This window comes from Poecilia reticulata, linkage group LG1 (genome assembly GCF_000633615.1).
Source record: "Poecilia reticulata strain Guanapo linkage group LG1, Guppy_female_1.0+MT, whole genome shotgun sequence".
Lineage (NCBI taxonomy): Eukaryota > Metazoa > Chordata > Actinopteri > Cyprinodontiformes > Poeciliidae > Poecilia > Poecilia reticulata.
The window spans coordinates 1101022-1123768 of record NC_024331.1 but is presented as its reverse complement, the minus strand read 5'-3'; the positions used below and the strand labels follow the sequence as shown (position 1 = coordinate 1123768).

At 39.4% G+C, this 22747-nt stretch overlaps 1 protein-coding gene across 1 annotated transcript in view; it reads left to right on the top strand.

Annotated features, from left to right (window-relative positions):
• The first annotated feature begins 8461 nt into the window (after nt 1-8461).
• Nucleotides 8462-22747, top strand: part of LOC108166304 (glutamate receptor ionotropic, NMDA 2A-like) — a 122245-nt gene continuing 107959 nt past the window's right edge. Inside the window, exons 1-2 of the mRNA XM_017304851.1 lie at nt 8462-9211; nt 10102-10320. Of these exons, the coding sequence (XP_017160340.1) occupies nt 9194-9211; nt 10102-10320 (237 nt within the window). The 5' untranslated portion in view covers nt 8462-9193. The remainder of the gene's footprint in view (nt 9212-10101; nt 10321-22747) is intronic.

Here is a 22747-nt window from a genome sequence, read left to right as displayed (position 1 = left end):
ATAGATAGATAGATAGATAGATAGATAGATAGATAGATAGATAGATAGATAGATAGATAGATAGATAGATAGATAGATAGATAGATAGATAGATAATGTGAAAGTCCTTTGGCGTTCAGGCCCCGGCCGGGGATGTCGAGCTGGAACTTCGATAAGCTCGATAAACATTCTTGATGCTGCATAGGAACGTAATCTCCCTGGGGCCTGTACTGGTGGCGGCTGTCGAAGAAGAATGTGGCCTGAGAGCCAGGAGCAGAAAGTGGAGATGGGGCGGAGGTGGATTGATCGCAGCTGATAAGCGGAGGAGGCCGTGACCAGGAGGTCCTTTTCAACTGGAGTTCAAATGATGATTGGCCGAAGCGAGGCTTGATCCAACGCTGATAGGTCCAGGGTGAAGAGAGGGAGGCGCTGATTGATGAGGCAGGTGAGGCTAAAGAGCATTCCAGATTGAATTTACGCAGAAGCTTCATGATGCAAACCTCAGAAAAGTCAATTTCACATAATGCTGCCTCTTTAAGGTTAGACACAGTCACTGATTTTAAAGGTTTAAAAATAAAAAACAGATCTCCTTTAAAATGAAAAAAAATAGAAGAACCCTGATGATCCTCAGTGCAGTGTTTTCAAACCTAAACAAATGACTGCACTGAAAAAAGAAACATTTATGGTTTTGAGGTAGAATTATTTGTTCTGTCTCAATGTATGACAGGTTTCTTGTAACTGGATCATTAACCCATTGTAATGAGTCAGTTGAGGTGATTGGGGCATATGATTAGTATAAATATGTGATTTGCATAAATATATGATTAGCATAAATTATGTAATATGCATCACATGTATACTGGTATACACCAGTCTGATGCTCCACTTTCTGAATCAGGGGCATTAATAAGAACGAACAAAGGTAACTAAAGTTTTGTAAAGTAGCTAGTAAACTTTATTTTTCATTAGAGATGTACCAAAACTATACATGTCGGCCTGTCACGATAAATTTTGCTGGATGATAAATTGTTCCAGAAGTTATTGCGATACACAATAATATTGTTGTTTTGAGACCATTGTTACAAAATACAATGGTAATGACAAAATAATAACACATAAACACATTCTAAAAGATCAATGAACTTTAATCTAATGAATATTTTACACTGGAACTGGAAGATGGTTTAAATCTTCAAAAGAAATAAACAAAACAAATAAAATGAATTATGAAGTATTTGGACACAAAATTGTCCTCCACTTTATCTGATTCAGTGACGTTAAGAAGAGCAAACAAAGGTAACTAAAGTTTTGTAATATAGCTAAGTATGCTATTCATGTGAATCATATCATATTGTAATGAGTCATTTGAGATGATAGGGACATATGGTTAGCATACCTCTGGGCCTGTTTGGGGCGGAGTTTTCTGAGCATGTTTGGCAAGAAGAGACCCCAGGGAACATAGTTCCATTCTCAACAAGAATGGAACTTGGAGTTCACACTCTTGGATGGAGTTCAAACTGTATGCTGAAATTTGAATTCTTAAAACTGTATCGACAATGCAAACATAAGTTTCAAAGCGACATAAAGAGGCATAGTATTTTGTACTGCAGGTTTCCATTTCCTATTATCAGGGTATCTTTAAAGTAAATTCCACATTAGTTGAGCCCTGAATGGACTGCTGCAGGGATTAATCAATGAGGAAGCGTCACAGCTCTGAATGTGTGGCTGAGATTGTGCAGTCAATGCAGTCAGTTGTATATAAATGGATGTGGCTTGTCCACCAGTACCAATAGAAAACCATAAGACATGTGTTTCTGGGTTGCGCCTCTGACATAACAAAAAAGTGGTGACACTGAAAAACCCAGTTCCCATGGATACAAAAATTACATAATCAGATACATCTCTCTTTTTTTGTCAGGCTTGTGTAATCATGCTGTCTCCCCTGTAGCTTATCTGTTTATTTGTTAACTTTTTTTTCTTATCAGTTGGTTTCTTTGCTTGCTCGCTGGTTGCATAGCTGGAGATGTTTTAATTAGACTCATTTTCCTGTTGTCTGATTCATTCCAGGAACAGTAGAGTGCCGGGCTTTTGACTATTAGCCAAATAATAATAGTGAAATGAGCTTTCCACTTTAATAATTATACAGAGTAATAACAAAATAGTTAGCACACTGTTGACACGCTGCACAGTGATAATGACTCTCGTGTTTTTCAAATATTCTATAATCACATTCCACTTTAAGCTTTTAGCACGAAGGCTTATCGAATTTAATTAGACAAAGGAAATGAAGAGTTAAAGCAGCTCAGTGGGGTGTAGGAGGCCCATCGCAACCTGAACTGATCTGTCTGCATGTTCGTCCATCTTTGTCTCTGCAGCTTGACATGTCTAAGGTAACTTCTCCTCCGACTGCTAGATATCCATGAAAGATTCATGGCAACTGAGGCCACCGCTTATAAATCTATTATAATAAAACAGACATGTTCAGATGGTTCCAGTCCACCTCACTCCCAACCACCGACACTTCTTCAGTTCACATAATGCAATCCAAAAAGAAAAGTTCACACAATGCAGACAGAGCAGAAGTGAGTCACTATTAAATGATGATTGAATGTTTAGTGAGACAGAGAGAGATGTGAAGAACTCTGTACATGTGGCACCGCAAGAAAGGTCATGTCCCAGAAATTACTAGAGGGAGAGGTCTGTGGGCATGCATATCCTTCAATGTAATTAATAAAAGCACAGCTTCTAAAAGATTATTTATGAAGGCCCTGCACATGTATGATTTTATTTCCCTGGCAACAGCTTTGTGTTTAAATATAGAATAAATCAACCTCAACCAGACTCCACAGGGACTAATTTTTGGTGAAGAGCTCGAGAATGAAAGTCGTTGTTAATACTCTAAAGTCATCCTCACGGGGGAGGGGGTGTGCTTTCTCTGGCCTGTCGCAGCTATCTGTTTCTTTTATATTTTAGAACCATTAATTTTTTTTTTCTGAAGAAGAAAAATAAACCATTATCCGCTCAGTGTGGTCGTTCTCCCTCTCTTTTATATCTACATTATGCAATCATGCATCTCTTTCATTCCAAGCCTGGGAGGCTGCGGATCTGGAGGAGGATAGAGGACCTCAACAGGTGGAGATTTTCATTCTAGGGATAGAAGGAGGATGAAGCGGAGGGGGAAGAAGAGGGCAGTGAACTGCTCCTTAATAACAGCCCCTTTGATCTGCTTATGCTGCCTTGTTTCTTGCCTCTGAGGGAAATTCAGTGTATGACATCCAGTCCCAGTCGGCCAACATGACCCCTTGCAGTAGGCTATCTTCACCATCTGTCTGCAATGGGACCACAAGGCAACACTTGGGGAGATGCGAGAGAGACAGAGGGGGACAGGGGGAGGGGTGAGGGAAGGACGGGGTTGTCAGCGCTCCCCGAGGACCCCCAGCGCTGCAGTTTTCATCTGTTAATTATGTTTAATTGAGACTGTATAATTCACAAGCGTCGACTCTGTTTTCCCTTATCTCATCCGTGGAGCCTTAAGAAAAAACAAAACTTCGTGACGCAACATAGCAATAAACGTTTCCGCGCAGTAATTGTGCAGAAGGACCGCGAGGCGTTTCACACGGGGGACAGCCAGATTAGGGTACAACAGATATTAATTTTTTTTTCTTTCTCAGTGCGCAGTTGACGAGGAGCGGAGGCGCGAACGAACGTCGCTCGTTTGACGCGGAGACAGGCGTCACCGGGGAGCGCGAGCGCACACAACAGCTTGACACTATCGTCGCCGGGAACGCACGCACGCGCGCGGGTTTGGCTTGGGTGAGCACAAGGTGGTGATGCCACGACAAGTGGTGCTGTGCACGTGCGCCTAACCGCCCCGTGCGACCTCATTTTCCGAGAATAGGCGATACTCGCTCGGCGAAGCGACAGCAAGAGAGAGAAGCCCACGAGGACAGAGAAGAAGAACGCGTCAGTTTTTATGCGCAGTCAATATATATTTCTTTAAGACAGAAAAATAGGAATAAGTGTGTGAGTTGTTGTAGTAGAGTGCATGACATCAGCCATGCCATTTTTTTTAACTTAATTTAAAATAGAAATAATTGCTGAAATAATAATAAATCATATTGTCCTTCATTGCGTTTGTCACTCAATCCTGACAGTGTTCCAGTCACGCCAGAATCACACACAGGTGCATCTTGTTAAATGTTAACATTATATTTGAAATTTATCAAAATATGAAATATCTTGATAAAGCTCAAAATATTTCCAGTTCAAACTGTGAAATGCGTATAAATTAATTTTTCGCAGTGCCCGTTAATTTAGATGACTACGCAAGTGAAAACAATAGTATATTTCAAACATACTTATATTTGCATAAGTACATTTTAAGTGTACTACATATAAATTTATATGAAGTATACTAACAGCATGCTTTTACCAATTTTGACATTATGACTTTAATTGTACCACAATACACTTTTAAGAAATATATTAAATAAAAGTATGAATTTATAAAATATGTATTTGCTCAATGAAACAAAATCCTTTTAAAGATATTTTGCATATATTTTAAAATATATGCTCAAAATGAATGTTTTTTTTATTCACTTAAAGCTAACTTTAAAAGTAAACTATTAAATATACTGAAGTTTCAGAAAGTTTTAAATTGCATCTCAGTGAAGAATCCCTTTTTAGGGGCCTTGATAATCTTTTGCTATGTTGTTAAAATGCAAATAATAATAATAAAAAAATCCTTATAGTGGAACTTAATGTAATGTTCTGTGACAGACTGGTGACCTGTCCAGGGTGACCCCGCCTCTCGCCCGGAACGTTAGCAGGAGATAGGCACCAGCAATCCTCCCGACCCCACTGAGGGACAAGGGTGTAAAGAAAATGGATGGATGGATGTAATGTAATGTTGCTTAATAAAGTAATAAATAAATATGTTAGGCCTCAAAATATCAAACATTTACAGATTAGTGACAGAGGTTCTACAACAAAAACAATGCTTGTCCTTAACACTAAATGTAGCAGGTATCTTCAGTTTTACATATCTCCGAATATGGTCTGTTGTTTTCAGTTTTTGAACTAAAACAGGGAAGCTGTCTTTATCCAACCCATTTTCAGATGTATGACGTAAAATCTGTTAGAGAACGGCATTAGCTCCAGTTCACACTCCAGACCAGAGGGTGGCAGTAATGCACACTTTCAGTTTTTTTGAAACGCGCCATAAAAAGAAGAACAGTCTCATCGTGAAACTGGGGAGAAGAGATGCTGTTCAAATTCGCCATTTTTACTCGCATAATAATGCCTTAAAAGTAGAGAGGGCCTATTTAGTAGTTTTGGTCAATTCTAGCTGGTGACCTCCTACTCCGAGTTAGATGATAACAGAACAGGACAAGAACTGGGAGGAAATGAAATGTGAGTCACAAAAGGAGCCCGAAGGGATGAAGGCTGTTTGCTTCAAAATGCAAATGATCTTTGTTTAATTATAAACAGTGCAGTATATATATAAACAAACTTAAGTTGGTTTAAGAAATAGTTAGCCTTTTTTGGTGATTTTTATGCTTGTTATTATAACAGTCATTCAACTTTATCTTATAACTGCATCTCTAACTATATCTCTGTGTTGAGACTTAATATAATTTTCTTCATAAACTTAACTTGGTTTAGTTAAGCTCAGTATGCCAAAGAGACTTTGACATTGTGAGACTGTGGTTATAACTCATTCATCATTGAATGATGAATGGAGTTATATATATTTTTGCAGTCTAAGCAAATTAAGATGAAAGCGGAAGCCAGGGATCAGGAATTAGAAAACCTAAAGACTTTCCTGTCTCAGAAGAGGCTCTGGCTCCACCAGATCACCAAAGAATTCTGAGGATGAACTTCCACATCGTCTTCATGATGGAAGGCTTTTATTTTTCTTTTTACACTGAGCAGCTGACTACATTTCTAACAACAGCAAAAACTGGTGTGTTTCCAACACTAAATGCTTAACAAATATGTTAAGCATTTAATACATTTGTTAAATGCTTAACATACGTCAAAATCTGGAAAAATATTGAAAATAATTTGGCAGAATTTATTCCCCTTATTCTACCATTTCTCTTTCATACATTTCATTTGTTGTTGGCTTTCAGGGCCCTGTGATGGACTGGTGACCTGTCCAGGGTGAACCCTGCCTCTCATCTGATGACTGCTAGAGATGGGCACCACCAGCCCCCTCACCACCCTGCAAGRWTCAGYGTGTTCAGATCATGGATGGAAAGATTTTAAGGTAGTTTGTCTCCCTTAAGTTCACACTTGAAACAACTTCATAGTTAATGCCAACATCAACTGATTCTATGACATTGCTGACTATTTTTTTCTACTTCTAACATAAACAGGCAAATAAGTCACCCAGAAATGTTTTTCCACCCCAGGCATCCGGTCCCAATCATCATTAGTTCTTATGATGTCACATACATGGCGAGTCCACAATGTCTTAAAATTGTAAGTATTATTGTTTTATTTGCCATTTTTCTGTCTTCTTTAAAATACAAATGCCTTCTCTGTTTAATTGCTCTATTGTTCTTTTTCTCTAGATTTCTGTTAAATGCAGTGGTGCAGTGAATGGGAATGTTCTGTCGTTGATCCTCACTGTTCTTAGGAAGGAGAAATGTCAGTTTGTCTGAAGGAATGCTGTGACATTGAATTAATACAATAGTTTTTTTAGTTTTCACATTTCCTCTAAAGCAGTGGTTCTTTACCTTTTTTGAGGTACCGAACCCCCCCAGTTTCATATGCGCATTCACCGAACCCTTCTCATTTCTCAGACCGACTGGGGTTAAGAACCACTGTATCTATTGTTTTATTGTGCTAATTTTCATAAGCATGTTGTCTGTAGATGTTTAATATATTGACAATTTGTACAATTCTGTGATAGTATACTAGTAATGTACTTGTGAAAAAGGAAAATATAGACACAATGTAAGTTTTTTCAGCCGGAAAGTGTGTTGTAATTGATCCTTCTGTGTTCTGGTGTCCTGATGTGTTGGCAGTACTGCAGTGTGTATGAAGCATGTAATGTACACAGTGGCAAAAAACAATAATAAAAGACATTAAGTAACTAAAAAGTGTACTTCATTAGCAATTATATTAAACCAAAGTGTAATTGTAGCATCCTGTGATCCCACTACTAATATAAAAAATATGTAATGTTTATATACTTAAAATACATTCTAAATATATTTTAAATGTAATTTGATCACAAAAATAGTACACTTAAGATATACTGATCAAGCATGTTTATATTACATAAAAAGCCATGTACTTAAAGCATACAAAGTATATGCTTTATAGTATCCTTAGTACACTTTAAATTGTGATTTTCTACCATTTAATTACTATTAAAATACACTAAGTACAAAATTTGTTGTTCCAAAATAACACACTTCAAATATACTGATGATTAGTCTGGCTTCAAGTATGCTAAAATGTAACATACTTTGTGTATTTTTCACCTGGGCATGGCTTACAGCTAATGCAAAGCCACAATGAAGTTTCTTTCAGACAGAATAGCATTTTAAGTAAATATGTAGCCTGGCTCCTAGGAGTTTAGGTAAGAAAGGATTGCTAGCCAATCAAAAACACTGATAGCGGTAATTAAGGCAGGTACTTTGGTCAGTGTGGAAAGCTCTCAGGAGGCTTGTTAGCACAGGAAAGCATGAAATGCTCTAAAATGTCCCCATAGACAAAATTCCACCTGGAACAGGCTGGATTCCCACTCTTTTCCCATAACCTCTGGGGTTCACTAAATGATTTGCTAAATTTGATTCAATCTGGAAAAATGCTTTGAACCACTGTACAGCAAACTATTCCCTTTTCGCCTAAAACAATGTAGGACTCTGGTGTTGTGTCTAGTTGAGGATGTGATAAACACAAAGTGGCACAGCTGTAGCTCCGTTCTGAGTGTGTCCATGTGACGAAGCTCCAGCCACCGTCTGAGCCTTATGAAAGTCTTGTGCAATCTTATCAGTCTTGCGACTACCTATGTTGCCAATGCACCTTTTCTTTACCATAATTTCTCCTTCGACTCAACTTTCCATTCATATAGTCACTGTATGATCAGTCAGCTTACTTTGCATTATTTTTATGGCTTACTCTCTTTGGGAAGAAAACAGGGGATTTTTATGCTATTGTAGCAGGTTTTTAACCACTCTTATGTAATGTTCACATTTTCCATGTAATTTACTTGTATTAACGGCCCCCATCCGCCCTTTGCAAAACTCTCTAGAGGCGCCACTGACACTGTTAACTACATAGATCCAGTCTATATTTTCTCATTCACAACGGGAAGATGAAGTCTGCGCCCATCGCCACTACCCCTCTACCCCCACTATATGTTTAATTAACCAGGCTGATGTGTAAGTACCTCCAGCCAGCGAAGCGTGGGCGGGCTGCGGGGGTAAAGAGACTGCCGGAGAACATTTCCCTCATTTCTCTCCGCCGGGACGCCGAGAATCTCCTCTGTCGCGCAAGCAGAGAAGCCTACAATATAAAATAAAAAAATAAGTCGACCCGTTTTAAACTTGTTTTAAATTGTTAGGCGAGCTTAGCTCTGAGGGAAAAGCAGGGAGAAAGAGAGGGAGAGCGGAGGCAAGAGTGAAAGGAGAGAGCGAGAGAGTGCGCGTGGATTGTTTCCTCTTCTTCCTTCTCCCTCTCTGTGTGTTTTGATGTTATTTGTGACGGAATCCCCCCTTCAGTCTCTAAGAATCCGGAGAGAGGCGCAAGAAGAAGGAGGAGGAAACGGAGGAGGACAGGAGAGGAGAGGAGGTGGAGGAGGAGGCGCGCGCGGACCTGTCCACGAGCCCTCTCACTGCGGAACGCGCGGGGCTGCCGCTGGAGATCCCCCCAAAAACAAGCGCTGTTCTGAGGTCTGACTGACAGCCGCGCGTCAAACGGCTTCGGCTAAATGGACCGGTTCTGACGCCTCAGCGGGAGAGGAAAGGCTTTCACTACCTTACCGGAGGAGGAGGGTGAGAGAGGTGGCGGCAGCGGCGGAGGGGGGTTGGGGGGTGGCTGGTCTTCAGAACCAGACAGGTGGATTTAGCAGTTTTATGGTGCCTTCTGGACGGAGAAGAAATGGATGGATTAATCTGACGAGGGAGACGTGTGTTATTCCCACCCGAATGGAGTAACAGGCTGCAATGTCATCTCCACCTGGCCGCCTGGAGAGATGTGTCACGGGAATGGGGTGAGAAGATTTGAGTTTTCTTTTATAATAATAATAATAATAATAATAATAATAATAATAATAATCTTATTAGTTATTAACTCCTGTCTTTGAATGTTCGGCGACTGCTTTGCCTCGGCGGTTCCTATTTAGCCTGATTTCTTTCGCCTTCCCTCTCAAAGTAGAGCATAGCGGCAGGTTCGCTCCGTCGTTCGTCCGAGTCCTCGACACACAACCTGCTGCATGCCCTACATAGAAGGAGAGGAGCGTGAGGGGAATATTCACTGAGGAGCCACAGGCTGTTTTTCCACTCTCATTTTTACACACTCTCACACACACGCACGCACACACACACACACACACACACACACGCACACACACACGAGGGCGCGCAAACACACACACACCCACCCTCTCTCTTTCTCTGTCTCTCTCTCCCCCGGTGTGTTTCTCGCGGGTAGAAACGTTGCTCCCCTCTAACGTGTCGCTCACCATTCCACCTTTAAATTTAAACGTTTTCGTCACTCGAGTCGCGCGTTCTATCCAGTAATCTCCCCTTAGAACGAGCCGCGCGCACACATGAATACATATATAGGCACATGTGAGCAAAAACGCCGATATGCGCACCCGATGTGAGCTTTTTAGGCTGCAAACCAAACAGCTTGAGTCATGAGGTATGTGTGGGAATGACTCGATGCAATCGACTGGCCTTCCTTAGCCTGACAACTTTTCACCAACTGTCCTTAGAAACTTAATGTGATTTAGCTCATCTCTTTGTTTTATCTTGTAAAATGCCTAGAGAAGAGATGTATGGTGAAATTGGCCAATGAGACCATAAAAAAGCTCAGATCAACAAGTCTTCCCAAAGCTGCAGCTTTCATAAATATTTGGTCTCCTCTTGATTTTTTCAGACCAAGTTTCAACACTTTTTATCTGGTTTCACTGATGCCGTGAGAAGAAACCAAAATGCCAGCAAACCTACAGGTCTCCGCGGCCGCCTGCGCGGGCCCTCGCACTACGGGAGCACAACCCAGCAGCAACATTCCACACTCGGACTCCGAAGAAGAAGGTGCAAAACGTCCACAGCCCCGACCCTGCAGCAGCTGCCACGCTTCTTTGTGACACAGACGGTAAAGAAACAAATGCTGAAAACAAAATCGGCTCTTCTGTTCGCCGCTAAGGGGCGCTGTGGCACCACATTATGCCCCTTTCATCAACCAGTCTTTTGCTAGCGCTGAGGATGAAAAAGCCGTGTAATGAATTCATATCTCAAATTACAGTTTTCAGGCTTTTGAATGCAGTCACGTTGTGGAAACACAATTTCTTGCGTTGTCCTCCGTTTTCCTTTTACATGCCAGGTCTGAGACACAAAGCTTTCTGAAGGCTTTACACACATGCACACACATTCATGCACACAGATGTTGCATGTGAGAAGGTTCCAACACCATTTGAATCTGTCAAGACAATATATACAGGTTGGCCATGAATCCCATAAATCTCCATCAAATTTATCCCGAAGGCAAATAAATGGCACCCGTCGTCAGGGCAGCATTCATTGGGAGGCATCTATGTATCTATCTTGATCATTTAGGGTAAATTACTATTCATCCCACCGTTTCAAAGAGAGCTGAGGGAGACTGACAATTTCCGCAGCAGTAGCCTGTTTTCTTGAATTGTGCGGATGTTACAAAATGAGATCAGTTCTGTAAATATTTCTGGCTGTGACGTCATTGCACCTCAAAACCTCAAGTGTGTTTTCATAAGTCAGGCCTACTTTTTGCCTGTTCACTTTCTGCTTGTTGTTATCACTCCACAGAGCATTGCTGTGCTCTGCTATTAAGCATCTGCTGAAACACATCTTAGAAGGAAGGAAAATTCTCAGTGATGTCATGCATACTGTATAGTGGCAGGCTCTTTTTTTTTGTGGCTTTCCCATGACGTAGTCTTGAAGCGATATGTCGAGAAGCATCTCACTGAGCTGTTCACTGAGGCAGGGCCGCTGTTGGTAGAGCAGGTAGATTCCCTTGGAGCCAGAAAGGTTTGTCACTATTGTCATTTGTAAAGCTGGGTTTCCCAGTTTTAAATGGGCTTCTGTGTCTTGTTACACAGCTTTTACACACACACACACGCACACACACGCACACACGCACACACACACACACACACACACACACACACACACACACACACACACACACACACACACACACACACACACACACACACACACGCACACACATATATATTATTATTATTTATTATTACTGACACTAGATCAATGCAGATGGTATATGGTATAAAATTGAAACCCCCCCCCCAAAAAAAAAACATTGAAGCAGATTTGTTGTAAAATTGTGTTTAAAGCATGTAGGAATAGAAAGAGAGGTCTTGCAGAAAACAGGTTGTAAAAGTCAAGCGTTTGTGCCACTCTGGTTTTTGTGTTTGGGATTTTAATACTGTGTGAGAACATTTATAGAGTCTGAGTCCAGAATTAACCTAAAATCTACATATGCCTGCAATGTAGGTTCAGAGAGTAGTCATGCAAAAGCGCTCTTGAAAAATGCATGAGGGAGTTTTTAACTCTTTCAGACAATTAACTTTAGTTGCAAGATGCCGAAATATCAAGGCTCAATGTGATTTTTCAGTGGTACAAAAAGTATTCAAACTCCATTGAACTGTTTTCCATTTTGTCAAATTGGAAGGACAAATCTCAACGCATTTACAGTTGTAAACAAAAATACTGGTTAAAGAAAGTAGAGCATAGTTTTATTTATTGTATCACTTTACAAATCAAAATCTAAAAGACTACAGCTTACATTACGTCCTCCACAAATTCTCAATTTACTTTATGTTTGAACTTTGACAGGGCCATTCTAACAGTTGATACGTCTGAATGATTTTAACCATCCTGTTTTTGCTCTGACTGTATTTTTTGAGTTAATGTCCTTCTGAAAGATTAAATTCTTCCAGTCTCATGTCATTTCCATCCTCTAACTGTTTTTTTTCTTTTAGAACTGCATGGTATGCAGATCTATTCATGTTTCCATCAACTCTGACCAGCTTCACACAGTAGGAACGCTATGCTGGAACAGGGAAGCTGGTGATGAAATGCATAAAACAATTATAAAAAGAAATTCAACAGTGACTTTTTTCTCAATGCATGGTATGGAGTTAAAAACATGTGATGTAAGTAGGAGAATGAAGACAAAATGGAAACATGGAGCTTTACTTATAATATTCTGAAAAAGCCCCACAAATATTTACAAATGCAGGTGTGAATTCATGTATCCAGGAGAGAAATGTCCTGATCACCAGTGTGGTGGATACAAAAAATATAATTCTGCTCCCTCTTTTCTCGTTTTGACTTTATACCGATTATTTTTTAGCTCCAAAAATCGATTATAACCAGTTTTCACCTCTATCGAACCAGGAAGTCTCTCTGAAAATAAGAGCAACCCTTAGCTAAGAAAAACAAAAAACAAAAAACAATTTGCCAATATGGAAAGCAACACATTGTGCAAATAGGATTCCCAAGGGTGAATTATGCCATCACTACATTAAGAGTTCCTTACACCTTCCTGTATTTGCAATTACTGATATTAATAAGAGCTACAGTGATCAATCCCCCTTTTTTATTTTATTCTTCATATAGAAAGAACAAATGTTCCAAAACCGAGAACATTCATCTTTAATTCACACAGCCTTTACTTGTCATCATTAAGTGAAGTGGTTATTTTGTCACAATCAACTAAACTACTTTCTCTTTGTTTTGTTGATGCACATAATCTTGATGCAAACACGCCAGTCAAGAAAACTTGGTTTGGTCTCAGCTGCTTATTCCTTTACCGCTGGATGAATGTAAAAGCTGATGTCACGCAGCAGCTTTCTTTGTACTTACAACAGCAGGTCAAATGCCACCCGAGAAGATGAAAATGAGGGTTCACATTTTCCATTCCCCTGCAATTACCCATAAAAAGCACTGAGTGACATATTATAATGAGTAGTCTGACCCCCGCTAATCTTCTGTATAGCGATGTGTGATGTTGCAGTTTTAGACAGAAGTTAATAACGTAAAAGCCTCTTATAAACGTGCGCTATTTAATCATTTAATCAAAACACAGTTGGTGGTCTCATTTAATGACTTAGTGAGCCCTAGTGATATTAAGTGGGGTTTGACTAGCGCAGTTTTTTAAACAGATCATTTTATAATGAAGATGACCATAGAGAATTTGTTTCAGGATGCAGAAGAATAGCTTCAAGCCTCGAGACACTATTAGTGCTTGATACACTTAGTAAATTGAAAATTTCTTGCAGAACAGACAGGTTGGCCTTGTTCAGTTTCTAAGCAAGAAGATAAAGTCTGAGTGTGTCTGTGAGAAGTTCAAACACACTGATGAATTAATTTTTTTCAGGTAGACAAAAAGTAAAAACAGAAAAAATAAAACAAATAATAATGCCAATTGACATACAATTTTACATACTTTGTTCAAAAATGAGCAGGTAGAAGATACAAGGTCTTATGATTTCCTGCCATTCTCATATTCATCAACCTACAAACATTTAAATCTCTCAACACTGATGAATGTCAGAGAAATGTTTGGCTTTTAATAATACATTTCAACTCTTCTTTTTAGGGAGACCTGAATACTTGGGAAACTACTTCCAAAACAATAAAGGGGTCCTCAAGATTCTGGCCTAAACCTGGGTGGAGATCTGACCACTCTTTTTGGTGGAACTGGCAGAGCTCCATTCAGCTTGTTGGTCTCTGGCAGATGCCCCGCTTTTAAACATAGCCCCCACGTTGCTTTTGGGTTGAGGCCAGGGCATTCCAGAAGCTTGGTGCTAATTTGTATTTTCCAGTCCAAAAATTATTTAATGTGTATTAGGTATCACTTTTTTGAGGAAACATCCAATTTGATCCAAGTTCCAACCAGCAAGTTCTTCATTTCCAGTGAAGTTGAAGAATTTCAAGAAAATCCCCTCTTCATTATTCTGTCTGTAACCGGTCATTTGTGTCCTTGTGCAAGACAATTCACCCACCTTGCTTGCTGGTGGTCAGATGTGTTGATGGCATGGTACGGCTGCCTTGCTCCTGTCAGACTGCCGCAGGGCAGCTGTGGCTACAATTCTGTAGATCGCTATCATCAGCAATAGGGCTGTGATGATTCCTCAAATGATTTGAGTACCTCAACTATTAAAATTCCTTGAGGCAAATCTTGAAACTTTGTTTTACTGTTTAGCGCACCATGTTCCAGGAGGGTTATTATTTATGTTGCGCAATGTTCTCACTTCCGCCTGTGAGTTGTTGATGAGTGCTAAGTGCTAAAAACATAATGTCCAATTTTAAAGTTGGGTTTGTGGCATCCAAGGGGATTTCATTGATTGATGATAATGTCCAGGTTTTTATTGTTTTTTGGGTGACCAGTAGGCATCCTTAAAATTATTGGCACGATGCATGAAATACAACATCTTTTCCCCTCATGGCTGGTTCAGACCGCGTGGCGGGTGTATTTATACAGGCGGAGTGAAGACTGATGCAGAAGTAGATTGAATACAGCATACTGTTCTGTTTTATAACTAGGACCAATTGGAATGTATTAGGGCTGTAGTGATACAATAATCTCACGATACGATACACGATATTCTGCTCACGATTTGATATATATTGCGATATTCAGCAAGCGATACAATTCAATACACTTTTGCAATTTTCTGAAAGATTTTAGAGGGACAGAGTGATTTTGGTGACATTTTGTGACTGTTATAGAGTTCGATTGAATTAATTTAACTAAAAACTGATTAAAAGCACCAACTACACAATACCTGGCTTTGGTTGGACATGGACACAGACTTAAAGTCGACAGCTGGACAAAATGAATCAAAGAAGTGGTGAGAAAACATGTTTCTTTTAATTGAAACAGTACAAACTGTAGCTAACATGCATTTGTAAAGTAAATAAAGTTCACCAAGTACCCTGCTCTGGATAGTTTGATACCTTTTTAACCTTGACACTTAACATCTGAAGGAATCACTCTAAGCCTGATGACCGAATCACTCTCCCGGCGAAGCAAGCAGTGAGTGAGCAAGGTGACAGTTGGATGTTACGATACTTGCGGATGAATATCGATTTTTTTTCTAGGAAAGAAAATATCGATATATATCGCAAAATTGATATTATTACACAGCCCTAGAATGTATGTGTGATTTAATTTAAATTATTTTTTTGCAAACTGTCTTTAGAGAACATTTGTTGTGAACTGGTGCTATATAAGTACATTTATCTTAATTGAATCAAATATGAATTGAATACATATCCAGAAATATGCTAAAAGGTTGTTCAGGGCCGAAAAAAGTGTGGTTGAGATTAGAGCTGCACAATATTAGAAAACCTTGTGATGGCAATAATATTGGTAAATATTGCAATGACGGTATCAAGGTCATAGTGTGTTTTCATCACTCTGTGACCTTTAGAATTTTGGCAATGTCATTTGTGTCTGGTGTGAGCATCTGCTCACACCAGACACAAACTCTGTCCAACAGGCTAAATATTACACTGGCATAAAATAAAAGTTCAGAACACTTTGAATATAATAGCCAACACTTATTGCACACCAAGCTGTCCTTTGTGATATGAATACTACACACACTGATTTTGCGATAATGATATATTCATGGCGTATAGTGCAGCCCCAGTTGAGATACAACTCTCTGAAATACCTTCATGGGGATTGATGTATATATTTTAGGATCAACAGTACAGACCAAAGGTTTGGACACACCTACTCATTCAACGGGTTTCCTTTATTTTCATGACTATTGACATTGTAGATTCACACTGAAGGCATCACAACTATGAATTAACACAACAAAAAAATGTAAAACAACTAAAAATACACCTTATTTTCTAGTTTCTTCAAAGTAGCAACATTTTGCTGTGATTACTGCTTTGCACACACTGCATTCTCTTAATGAGTTTCAAGAGGTCGTCACCTGAAATGGTTTTCACTTCACAGGTGTGCCCTGTCAGGTTAAGAAGTGGTATTTCTTGCCTTATAAATGGGGTTGGGACCATCAGTTGTGTTGTGCAGAAGTCAGGTGGACACACAGCTACTGAATAGAGTGATTGTATTCTGGCAAGACAAAAGCAGCTAAGTAAAGAAAAACGAGTGGCCATCATTACTTTAAGAAATGAAGGTCAGTCAGTCCAAAAAATTGGGAAAACTTTGAAAGTGTCCCCAAGTGCTACAAAGAAACTGGCTGACATGAGAACCGCCCCAGGAAAGGAAGACCAAGAGTCACCTCTGCTGCGGAGGATAAGGTCATCCGAGTCACCAGCCTCAGAAATCGCAGGTTAACAGCAGCTGAGATTAGAGACCAGGTCAATGCCACACAGAGTTCTAGCAGCAGACACATCTCTGCAACAACTGTTAAGAGGAGACTGTGTGAATCAGGTCTTCATGGTAGAATAGCTGCTAGGAAACCACTGCTAAGGACAGGCAACAAGCAGAAGAGACTTGTTTGGGCTAAAGAACACAAGGATTGGACATTAGACCGGTGGAAATCTGTGCTTTGATCTGATGAGTCCAAATTTCAGATCTTTGGTTAAAACCACAGTGTCTTTGTGCGACGTAGAAAAAGTGAACGGATGGACTCTACATGCCTGGTTCCCACCGTGAAGCATGGAGGAGGAGGTGTGATGGTGTGGGGGTGCTTTGCTGGTGACACTGTTGGGGATTTATTCAAAATTGAAGGCATACTGAACCAGCATGGCTATCACAGCATCTTGCAGCGTCATGCTATTCCATCCGGTTTGCGTGTAGTTGGACCATCATTTATTTTTCAACAGGACAATGACCCCAAACACACCTCCAGGCTGCATAAGGACTATTTAACCAAGAAGGAGAGTGACGGGTGCTGCGCCAGATGACCTGGCCTCCACAGTCACTGGATCTGAACCCAATTGAGATGGTTTGGGGTGAGCTGGACCGCAGAGTGAAGGCAAAAGGGCCAACAAGTGCTAAGTATCTCTGGGAACTCCATTGGAAGACCATTTCAGGTGACGACCTCTTGAAGCTCATCAAGAGAATGCCAAGAGTGTGTGAAGCAATAATCAAAGCAAAAGGTGGCTACTTTGAAGAACCTAGAATATAAGACATGTTTTCAGTTGTTTCACACATTTTTGTTAAGTATATAATTCCACATGTGTTAAGTCATAGTTTTGATGCCTTCAGTGTGAATCTACAATTTTCATAGTTACAAAAATGAAGAAAACTCTTTGAATGAAAAGGTGTGTCCAAACGTTTGGTCTGTACTGTATTTAAAAATTTGACATAATGTGGATTAGAGGAAGTTTGCAATAGATCTAAACTTGCAAGCAATAGTTGTTTTTAAAATTTCTCTAAGTTGCTCACTGCGTAATTATCACACCCTGAAAAACAAGTGGCTTCAAATGCATCCTAAAAGGCATATAATTAACATGACAGTACTGTCCTTAGTGAGTTTTTTTTAAACTTTTTGCTGATACTGCATATCTGAACACTACACCATCACTATGGGCATAAATTATACCTTTGAGTTCTATTTATTGAGCTTTTTAGTGTAAGAAAATGTATAAAATAATAATTATGGTTTATTCAGCAGCATTTGTGAGTGCAGTTTGCTCTGCCCCTGTCTGTTACTGCTTTGACCTGCATTTCTCTTTATGATTAAATTATAATATCCAGCACACAGTGCTTTCTTGAATTTTTAATGGTTCTAATGTATTTTGATTGGCTTTAGATTTTAAAGAAGTAGTATCCAGTTCCATCACACACCCTCACAACTTTTATGGAAAAAGATTCAAGCGATAATCGGATTGGAGTAAGTCTAAAGAAAATAGATTTTTTACTCCTGATAAATGATGTACTTGCTGCTCAGGTCAGGATTTAGATTTGAGGATAAATCAGTACATAGGCTTGGAATGAGTCTGAAAATTATCAGCGTTTTTGACGATCCAAAGAGGGATACCTCCTAATACTGAAAATTAGAATAATCTTCATCCTGCTTGACTGGTGGTTTCATGGTGGATTTAGATACACAACAAGCTTAATAGGCCTGTAACCAAGAAACTGCCTTCTATGCATCTTGAGCATAAATTTGCATTTTATATTTTTATTTTCAACAACATATTTGTCATAGCAGTTTCAACCCCACTGGCTCCAGTGCAGAAGTAAGTATCAGGTGCAGGGTTTCCATTGTCCCATAATTCCTTACATTTTTATAAATGTATTTAAATTAATGCCATCTTATTATACTACATTAACTATTTAGAAGATTTTGGGATCATATTTAAGATACAATATTTAATACCTTTCTCATCTTGGTCACATACATTTTTTGCTTGAAAAAGCACCATAATTGATAATATTGTTTGTGTCGTGATCCGTGTTTCTAAGTGTTTATTTTTGAGTTTTCTGTGTTATCCTGTTCCCTGTGAGTCCTGTCTCTGCGTCTGCATTGATTGTCTCCCAGGTGTGTCTTGTTCCCTTGTTTACCCCATGTGTATTTAGTCTCACCTGTTGTCTGTGTTTTTTGTTGGATCCTTGTCATACTATGTTGTCTGTTCCTGTGGATGCCTGTTTCCCTGTGTTCTCTGTTCCTTGTGTGGATTGTCATCATTAAATTAATCATTTTTCACTACATCCTGGGTCTACCTGCGTCCACTTCCTCACCTAAACCAACCACTCCCTGACAGTTTGGTTCTATGGACAGCAGTGATACAAGTGAAAGGCAGGTTTATGACTTTTATTGACAAAAAGTCAGGCCTGAAAAAACACGTGAAGGTCTCAGTGGCTTAATATTGACCTGAATGCAGCAGCTGTAGTTTTGCCGTTTAAAAAAGAATTACATTAGACTGAATATGTACATATTTCAAAAGGTAAAAACATAATGATTATCACTTGTCATGAATGTTGTATTGATTCGGTGCCTTTAAATATTAATCGGAATTCTTTTGCCAGGGCATAATGATTTTACGACAACGTCAGTGAATTTAAAACAAGATTGGATTGCAGGAAGTAATCCACACAGGCTCAAATAAGTGCCTCTTATAAACCATTACAACTAGAAACTAGTGAGCCGGCCTGAAATCTGGGTGTAGTGATGGACTCAGACCTGACCCTTCAGAGACACAAAGACAATTAATAGTCTGAAGAACATTTCAGGATTAAAGGACTAATGTCTCAGCAAGAACTAGAGAAACTCATGTTTGTTTAGTCACATTGATTACTGCAATACCATTTTCACAGGTCTGCCTAACAAATCAGACAGCTTCAGCTGATCCAGAAAACTGATGTTGGTGTTCTCAATAGAGCCAGGAAGATAGAGCACATCAACTCGATTCTAAAGTGTCTAAACTGGCTCCTTGTTGCTCAGAGAATAGACTTTATGATACTGAACGTCTTAACACCACAATACATTAAAGATCTGCTGTTGTATCACCTTCCAGACCTCGTCGGTCTTCTGGTTTGGGTCTGCTTTGCATCCAGGATCAGAACCAATGATGGGGATGCAGCATTCAGCTTCTATGCACCACAAATCTGGAACAAACCTCCAGAAAACTAAAGATACTGAAAAATAAAAAAAACACATTGAGGTTAAAGCTACTTTTTCAAGGGAGTCCTGGCCAAGAGGCAGCAACAAATATAAATACAATCAAATTGTCAATCAAAGCTAAAAACCCACCTGTTTAGAGTTCAGGAAGGTAGATGTGGAGATCTACTTAGAAATGAATGTACCATTTTACCGTAGAAACACATTGATGTGATGGCTGAAGTCCAGTGATCCTTACCGTGGACAGACTTTGAGCCATCTAATGTGTGTTGATGGGAGGGGTTATGGTTGACGCACTGCTCCACAGATATGATCTGTATTTGCTACATCTAAACCCCATGTTGGCAAACATATTTGAGACAATGTGTTGCTGTGATTAACGTTGACTTCAAATGTTTTGTGAAAGGGGCCACTAACACTGACAGTGAAACAGCTCCACTGCATGATAAAAGAACCACTATGCCTGACAGCTGGTGCGGGGTTCTTAGGATCAAAAGCCTCGTATTGACTCCTCCACACTCGGTTGTTGTAGCAAAATATTTCAATACTTGTTGCCTCTTACTTTAAAAGCCTTTTTTAGAAGCCGCTGGGCTTCTTATTTGGTGAGATCCAGTCAAGTTTAAAGGTGCTGGTTTAGTGGTCACATACTATTAGTATGGTTTCTTACACTTAACAGACTGATACTCTGTTCGATTGGGAACCAAAACTTCACCATTTTTTAACTAGTGCTGTTCACGTTCACACTGCACTGCGTCAAACGAACCAAACCCTTTCAGCAACCTGCTTACCCCCTCACCTCAGCTGGTGCTTCACCAAGAACCACTGAAGGAAACAACACGAAAACATCTTAAGATGGCACTGAATGTTACTTCCTTCTTGACAAAATGTAAGCAAAAATGGAGTGGCGTGAGGTTGTAGTGGTTGTAGGATTTCTTTTTTTGGTTTTGGCAAAGCACCATGAGCCATTTAGCACTAGACTTGTTTTGATTGCATATCTACCCAGAATGGCCTAGGCTATCGTCCACTTCCTGCTTATGGAGCAGTCTCCAGTGCACTTTGCTTTCTCAAATGCGTTTGATCTGCAAAAGGGGTTCACTTGAACTGAACAGAGACCGAGAATTTTAGGCAGACCAGAGTTTGCTTCTTTGGTCCGCATCAGAGTTCAATTCACACCTCACAGAACAAACCTGAATGCAGCCTGTATCAATGTTAATGCTAAATTGACTTCACTGTGGACAGTGACACTGGTGTTTCTGCAGCTTCCAGTTCATTGTACGATTTGCCCTTTTATAGTTTCTTTGTTGTCAGAACAGCTGGAGATAGGCACAATCAGCCCTCCTGAGCACAATGGGATAAACAGTAGGAAGATGGATGGATGGATGGATGGATGGATGGATGGATGGATGGATGGATGGATGGATGGATGGATGGATGGATGGATGGATGGATGGATGGAGGTAGGTAGGTAGGTAGGTAACATCCAGTTGTCTCTCAAGTAAGGGTGACAGTTTGGGTCTCCTTCCAGACTCTGGAAAAGGCTTGAATAACTTGTTCTTAAAAACTGTTTATTTGAACAAAAAATTCTGAAATCCATTTATTTAAACAATGTTCCAAAAATGCTTTCTCAGTTTATATAAATATAGAATTGTCCTTCCTAGATCTTCTTGGTGGACTTGTACTGTATTGGTCAACTTAGTTAATGCCGCCAATCAAATCCCTTGTCCTTGTCCTTCGTAAGTTAAAAAGAATTCTAAAACTTTCCTTAAATTAAAATATTTATATGAAGTATTTAAAAACTTGTAAGTATGTGAAAATTGTAACTAGTCCATCAAATGTTGTAATAGAAAATGTGCACCATGTTCTCATTATACATGGTTTAAGTTTCATGTTTTACAATGATTCCACCATTAATAACAACCCCACACCCATATAACAGTAATGCCCATCCATGTAAATAACTTAATGGAAGTGCATAAATTATTCCCCCTACAGAATACATGAATGCTTTATTATTGCTATTGTGTTAATGCTCACAACTTTAGAGTCCATGTAGTAGGAAACAATTTCTTATTAGGAAGTCTAGCAGACCAGGAGCAACAGACACATTTATTTCGAAAGATGTATCTCCATCCATTTTAATGATTGTTTTGGACTGCAGTTGCTCCCTGGTGAAATATTTCACATTAGTTAAAGTCACTCTTGCCTGACTGAAAACACATTTTGGGATAATCGGAGCTATTTAATAAAATCCACTACTCCTTGTCACTTGAATGAGGTTAACTGAGCTACGGAGGCTGAAGTTAACCAGGAGCTTTGCAGGAGAGAAGAGTCAAAAAATGGCTGTCAGTTAACAGATTTTAGCTGGATGGAACAGCAGAGCTTGGTGAGAATTTTGTCTGGGTGTCTCAGCTTTTATATTTGCCGAAAGGGAAAAAATATGATCTAACTAAGATGTATATTATGACTATTGATTGAAAATGCAAAGTCATTACTGAGAGTCAATAGATATTGTTTTAAAATGAAATGCACACATATATTTTTCTTTTGATGTCAGTTTTCATCTATTCTGAGCTTCCATCTTTCAAGATGGTGGAGCTTTCATTTTGGATTGTAACTCCCCTGCTGGGTCTATTTGAATAACACCGTTGTGAATTAGCTTGATTAGTATTAAACACAACATGTGGTTTTCAGGGGGAGCATATTTCCAGCAACATAAGGTACTTTTCTGCTACCTTTTATGATGCCATTCTCACTTTACCAGAGAATGTTCAAGTAAAGATTTAGTAAGTAGAGATTTAAATTAAACAAGACTCATACGAGTAATCACCAAACAAACCCTGCAACAATTCAATGTTCTCTTTTGTCACTGAAATCATACTTAGTTGCCAGATAGGATAGATTGGCCAATTGCCTTTTGTTCTGCAATCAGCTGCTTCCTCTGTGCCTACATGTGCACATTTATATATA